Consider the following 7,037-nt stretch of genomic DNA (forward strand, 5'->3'; position numbering starts at 1 on the left):
ACGTTAAAAGTCCTTTTAGAAAGATTTTATATTGGAACACCAAATTGTGAATGTCTAGATAAACGATTACTCTTAAGAGCAATAAATCTGACTTTACTGTGCAAATACAATATGTTTAAAAATATTTTATTTTAAAATATAATATTATATATATTTTTGACTGAGGTTTAAACTAAATAAATAGGCCAACAAATACAACAATATTCAAGAGCACCAATTGTTGAATGATGCTGCATGCTAAACTTGATTCAAGACAGTTTTGGCGTTGCTTGACAAAGTGGAAGGCATGTCCCTTTAACAGCTTCTAATTTAGCCAGTCCCCCTTAAAGAGCCCGGCGTGTGCGGTGGCGGGCCTCCTCCTGCTAGCTCCTCTTCATGCGGCCTCTTCATTCCTCTTAAGGTGGACCGGGATAGATTTGCCCTAAGCATAGAAAGTGTGCATTGAGCGTGGGCAGCAAATAGTTAATTCTTATTCCGGTGCTTTTTTGACAGGTTTTCTGCAAGTGTTTGTGATGCTTTGACTCTGGGTCTTCCTGTACTTTGTGTATGATTATGTTTATCAGAGCATTATTACATTTTTTTTTTCTGTATTACAAATATCTGTCTAGCGTTGTTTGCATTATTATTATTATCATCTCATTTAGTCAAACTATCTTAACATGATAAAAACGCTACGTAAAGTGGCATTTTCGAGTTAATGCATTTCTCCTTGTGCGTTTGGGTGTAGTTTGTACACTTTACTTCATGTGATTCTGTGCTTCCGTAAGAATCTTAATCTAATCCTTTTGGGAAGGATTTACCTGACCATAACTGCTATAGACAGTGGCAGGTGGGGCCTAGGGGCTACTTTCAAAATGCGAATATCCTTCAAAAGTTTTGTTTGATTTTTTTTTTTTTATCTTCACCTGAATGCACGAGCTTTGAGAATGCACCCATGCATTTACGCCACATCGGCTTTGTGCTTGTTGTTGGGTTTTCTTTGCAGCTGACCCATTATGGGACACTGCCAAGTAAGCAGCCGGTGCAGTAATAAGAATAGGACGCCAGCTTGAAGGCATGATGTGATGGTCCACAGCGTTGAAAGCTCTCTGTGGTGAACTTTATCAGGCACCTATGGACCAGCTACAGCTCTACTTGATGCTTTAAAAGAAGACCCAAAGATTCTCAGGTATCCTATTAATTGTTTAAAAGATTGTTTTAGTCATGTTGTGTCAAGTAGATTCAGACATTTTAGCTTGCATGTAGAACGTCATGAACATTTTAGCTGCTTGAGGGTGTGAAAAATAGTGAACTTTGATTCTAAAATAGCATCTTGTAATACTGTCATTCCATTGATGTGCTACACAGTTTTCCAGAGTTTCATATTCCATCGGGCGTTGAATATCATCTTTTCAAATATGAAAGACAAATTGTGGTGCAATAACTTAACGCGGCTGTTGTAGAGCAGAAGGCCACAAAAATGTTGTGATTTGATGTTGAATTTCTGCAGAAACGTAAACAGATGTAGTGTATAAATCAAGTGGATTAGAGATTGGGTCTTGTGCACTGAACTGAACTGAAGATCCGGTTTGTGGATGTTTATTTTTGTCTGCTTAACCATCTATTAATGTGGTTTTAAATGTCAGAATAAGGCACCTTTCAAACGTGAAAATTATATTCAGAAAAAATTGTGTAACGTATCAGTGCTCAATTAATATGCATTACTGAAAATATTTTTCATCTTGCTTTATTCTACAGGTTTTGGATTCAACTGGGAAAGAATGGAGTGTTCCTCTCTGCTCATCATTACTCTGGCATTGTGTCACCCTTCACTTGGAACCTTTTCAGATTCACGCGGCGATTCAGTTGGAAGGACTCAAAGCACCGAGCGCATCATCCATCCAGTGAGTGAAGGCGTCGGAGGGAACAGCACCGTGCAGGCCGCTGGAAATACTTTGGATCGAGCAATCCCTCCTATTACAGAGGAAACAAGAAAGCAAAAAGAGTTGACATCGACTGGAGCTTCGACCATTACTCTCCTTCGTTCGCTGACTGGAATAGCCAACGCAAATTCTTCCGTTACAATACTCAATCAATCTTTGGAAGGCAGACGTTCAAGAGATGAGGATTATTCTCAAGCAGGTATGTGATAATTGCGATAAGGTGCCTTTGAGACCTCACAATTTCTGTCTGCCCCGAAAGGTTTCCATTGAACTTCATATTCATTGTATCAAGAAAATGCAATGATGATGGAAATGCATATTTGTCAAGCCAACAATTTTTGCAAAAAAAAAAAAAATAGTGGACTTTTTTGACTGACGTTTTGCATTTAAAGAGCACATGGTGGATGTTCATTTCATAACATGATTCAGCCAGATCTTAACAAATACATTTACATTTTCTGAAAGGTTTATAAATCAATTGATATTTCTTTAGGACAATGTGGACACGTTAAGCTTGACAACACCCAACTGCACTCATCATATGATCAAAATTTCAAACACAAGTGTCAAAATGTATTCCACAACTATCCACTGTTGTTGAGTGGACTGCAGTTTTAGGGAAACATGCAAACTGTTCAACATGATTTTAAAAATAGAATATTCCTTTTAATCATTTTAATAGTGCCACTCTGAGAGACAATTTTTGATTTACTATATTTCAATCACTTATTACTCTTGCTGTAGTTAGAAGAGGAGTGTGGTACATGGCAAAATCGCCTGCATCCAATGGGGAAATAAATCATATAAAATGAAGAAAACACATTTTCAGAGTATGGTATGCATGCTTGCAATGTTTGCCCGCTTATAATAAGACTTCATTATTCTGCTACATTTTCATGATGACTGAATGATTCCGATGAGAACATCCAAGGCACGTCGTCGTTTCATGTTTCCTTCATTAGATCTGATTGATTATACAGTTTATGCATTTTTTTCTTATTGTATGTGGCATTAGTTAAGTTACATTGGTTTCTGTTACCAAATGTGGTTCTTTGCTTTAAATTAATTTAATTGCAGTTGAAGGCAATGAAAAATAGTTGCTGCACAAACCTTATTTTAGTTTCATCAAATTATGGACACTATTTATGGAAAATTAGACAAAAAAATGTCATAGGCAGTCAGGATGTTTTTTTGTATATATCATTTAAAATCAAAATATTTTTTTAATCAGCAGTTTTACAGCTAATGAGTGAATTTCTGTTTATCCGAGAGTGCGCTTTGGAGAAAAAATTTCACAAGGTTGAAAAAAAATGACTGCAAATGTTCAGCATAAATATCTAACTCAGCAGAATTTTTTTTCATATTGTTCCCCAGTGTTAGAATAATGGAAACTTAGAGAGTTGAGCCATTGTGGAGGTCTTCATCGCTTTAGTCCAACTAACCATAGCTGATATTGTGATGTTTATTGGTAGAAAACTGCTTAGCATGGAGTCAAACGTGCTTCTGCTGGACGCCGTAGTAGTGCACCCCATTTGCCTAAATTGCTTCAAGATATGATTAATCTGCAATTAGTTTGACTAAAAAAATGGTTTATAAAATATAAGACTTATCCTCTCTTTTTTTTTTTTTTACAGGTGTGGATCACTCCGTTGAAACCCATGTATTTTCCTCGGGGAGCAATTTATCCGCATCTGGACGAGCCTGCATCCCCAGTCCTTGTGTTGTTCTCACCAATTACAATGGCACCAACCTGCTGTGGGACGACATGCGGCGCACGCTGGCGTTCGCCTGGGAAATCCACGTCTTCGGCTCGGCCAGCCTCTTCATTCTGATGGCATCCGTGGCCATTTTAGGAATGGCCGGTGCCTCCACTCTCCCTTACCCCCACTGTGGTGCTCTGATGCTGGCGAACAGCGCTCTTATTGTGAGTGGCGCTCTGCGGGCCATTCACCTGCTACTGGATCCTTATGGTACTCGCCAGATTGTGTCTCACACTACGCTGGCAGCGCTGCAGAATATTCCCCTGCAGCTGTTCCTCTGGGCTCAGGTCACCCTCACACTTGTTACTCCCAGGAGGTTCAAATTATTCCTTTTCCCAGTCATGTTGCAGCAGCCTCAGGTGGTTGTGGGGCTGCTTGTGTCACACTGCACTGTTTTGCTGGGAGCAGACTTATATTTCACTGCTTTCTTTCCACTCTTCCCTCTTTTGCTGCAGACTCTGTCACTCTGTTGGGGTCTTCCATTTTGCCTCGAAATACTCGTGAAGTCCCTTTGCCGTTCAAATATGTTCCTCAGGTCGTCGCTTCCTCATGGGGTTCCTTTGCAAAGGATCGAGAGGTGCGCCAAGCGAGTGATGGCCGTGTGTGCCTGCCTTGGCATTATGTGCTGCAACCTTCAGATTTGTAGTCTTCTCTGGCTCTACGGCCTGATGGGGAATTGGAGGCGCTTCGGTTGGTGCTGGTGGCTCAGCCAGTTTTGGGCCAGAATCCTTGAGTTAGCTTGGGGTTCCTCATTGCTCGTTTTGGGATCCTGGATCTTCTGGATGCCTGCCAGGAGGCGTAGCAGGTGCGAGGTGTTTAACAGAGGGGCCAAGACGACGAGCTTGTGGGACAAGGTCTTGGCCAGTTTCCAAAAAGGGCAACTCAAACGGACTGAGAAGAAATGGAGAAAGCTGATGCCGAACAACCTGGCAAAGCATAACTTCTCACCAGCAAGTTTCAGCAATAGCTTGATGTGTCCGTATGACGATCAACCCTCTGTCATTGTATCAGAATACAAGCGCGAGCCTTCTGGCAATAACAACTACGACTCGCAGGCTACACTCATGTGGCAAAGAGTTGGTGAGCGAGAATGTATTCTCTCGCTTATAGAATTTGACACGAGGCCCCCATCTCCTATTAACCTGAGACGCGGCGCTGACGGCACTCTTCATCACGGACAGCTTTTGGCCGGAAGCCTGTTCACACCTCCTCCTCCCTCTTGGACGCATTCTGATGGAGAAAATGGCACGGCGACATTCCCCCCAGCTTATGTGGGCTACGGCTGGATGATGGATACAGAATCCATCCCTGCATCTCTGGACCACTTTCAAGCCAGAGAGCCGACACATTTAAACAATGCAGGTCCTGGACACTGTTATAATGAGGACTCACCAAAAAGATATCAGGAAGATGATTGGTCTGATGAAGATGTCACAGACCTTTGACATGTTTGTCAATGATCCCTTTCCCGGTGCATTTTGCACACTTAGATTTCCCTTATTATCCGAATGATTCATTCTTCATTTCTATTATTTGCTGATCTGAAGAACAAGACAATTGTGTTCAGTTCACTTCACCTAGTGTACAGGAAATGACACAATTGAGACACCATTTATGAAGTTGGGCTCCAGGACAAAGTCACTAGAAACAGTGTTGGAAATATTATGAAAGAAGCGAAAAAAAGAATGCACCGAAAAGATGAATGATTAGGATGAAAAGTTGAAAGTGGTTCCAAAATGTATTTCAATTCTTGTTGTTTGTAAACAAACGATTGTCCAGTCAATTTATCATGACAGAAATTTTTAGTTTGCAGCATGTCATCTTATTTAGATACCATAATTCTTCAAAAGGAATACCAATCATATTATTGATTGTGATGCTCGGAATAAAAGGTATTGTATAAAATCATCGTGATACGCTTTCATAAACTTGTGATAATTACACATTGATCAAATATTGTCGCATCCTTATAACGCTTCAAATTTGTGCTTCCTGCAGCGTGTTTAAAATGCACCAATGAACGGAATGATGACCTGCTACCACTTAGGAGTTTTTGCATCTATTGTAATCATTTCATGTAAATGTTCTTTTTTTTTTTTTTACTGAATTTGATGCTTTCAATAAAACCCATTGTATTAACCTGACCTCCATTTTCTTTAGCACCTTTCTGCATTCACGTGTCATGTGACCAGGGAACCTTCCCAGCTGACTTTGGGTGAGAGGTGGGGCTGGTCGCAAATGAATTCAGATTACATCCGTCCATCCATTATCTGAGGCGCTTCTCCTCACGAGGGTTCCGGGGGGGTGCCGGAGCCTAGCCCAGCTGTCTTTGGGCAATAGGCGGTGTACACCCTGAATTGGTTGTGAGCCAATCACAGGCCACGAAGATCAACAACCACTCGCGGTCACAATCACACCTAGGGACAATTCAAGGTGTCCAATCAACCTACCATGCATGTTTTTGGAATGTGGGAGGAAACCTGGAGGAAACACAAGCCGGGACAGGGAGAACTTGCAAACTCCACAGAGAAAGGCCGGAGCCGGAATCAAACCCTGCACCTCTTTACTGTGAGGCCATCGTTCTAACCAGTCGTCCACCGTGCCACCCAATTTGGATTACAAAATAAATGTAAAAAAAACCACATATTAATTTTAAAAAAGTGATAGTTTATCTCCAATCAACGATGAACACCTCCTCCAGGTGTCGTCGCAACCTCTTTTGATTGGCCAACTAATTAGGCAGCTTTTAACACCGCAGCTCACTCGGCCTTAATATAGCCACATTATGGATTTCGCTATGGTCCACATTTCCCGTTGGCACCTTGGAAGTACCAATCAGCACCTACTCCAATACCTCCTTCAACCACTACTGCTACTCACACAACCGCCACAGAGGTCATGCTAACCACACAAGTCCCAACACATCATGAAGCGAAGCCCATTTCCTCCCCAAAGCCACAATTTCATAATCCTCCTTTACAGTCTCTCCAGTCCTTGCCAATGAAGCTGCCAGATGGACGAATTGAAACCATTTATGGTCCAGAAAACGCCGTTCCAAAGCTCCAACGACCACATGTTTACCCCCGTGCTTATCAGATCCCCGTTTTGTATCCCTCTGGGAAATCTTTTTCTCCACAGCAAAAGCCTCTTTACTACCCACACCCTTTTCTACCAACATACTACGCCTCTCAGAAGATGCCATTGTGTGGAATTTCAGATCATCCCTCCAACCAGTCTTCATAGTCTATTCCGACTAAGCAGGAGCATTAGCCTGACTAGCCTGCCATTCATAGAAATCTGCGTATCATACTGTTTGCTGCCACTGGAAGGAGCCTCGCTAAATTGATGCGATGGA

General features: G+C 41.7%; 1 protein-coding gene across 2 annotated transcripts; it reads left to right on the forward strand.

Moving 5' to 3' along the window:
- The first annotated feature begins 341 nt into the window (after positions 1 to 341).
- On the forward strand, positions 342 to 5,795 carry LOC148327504 (proline-rich transmembrane protein 3). 2 transcript variants are annotated; one of them, XM_088309451.1, is made up of 4 exons: positions 342 to 400; positions 986 to 1,168; positions 1,738 to 2,121; positions 3,557 to 5,795. In XM_088309451.1, exons 3-4 carry the CDS (start codon positions 1,761 to 1,763, stop codon positions 5,125 to 5,127), a joined length of 1,932 nt encoding a protein of 643 aa, XP_088165577.1. In that variant the 5' UTR covers positions 342 to 400; positions 986 to 1,168; positions 1,738 to 1,760; the 3' UTR covers positions 5,128 to 5,795. The 2 variants fall into 2 exon arrangements, with proteins under 2 accessions (XP_088165577.1, XP_088165578.1); XM_088309452.1 differs by lacking the exon at positions 342 to 400 and adding an exon at positions 432 to 544.
- Positions 5,796 to 7,037: the final 1,242 nt, after the last annotated feature.

This window comes from Idiotropiscis lumnitzeri, chromosome 11 (assembly GCF_059441095.1).
Source record: "Idiotropiscis lumnitzeri isolate Australia: NSW breed Sydney's pygmy pipehorse chromosome 11, RoL_Ilum_1.0, whole genome shotgun sequence".
Taxonomy (NCBI): domain Eukaryota; kingdom Metazoa; phylum Chordata; class Actinopteri; order Syngnathiformes; family Syngnathidae; genus Idiotropiscis; species Idiotropiscis lumnitzeri.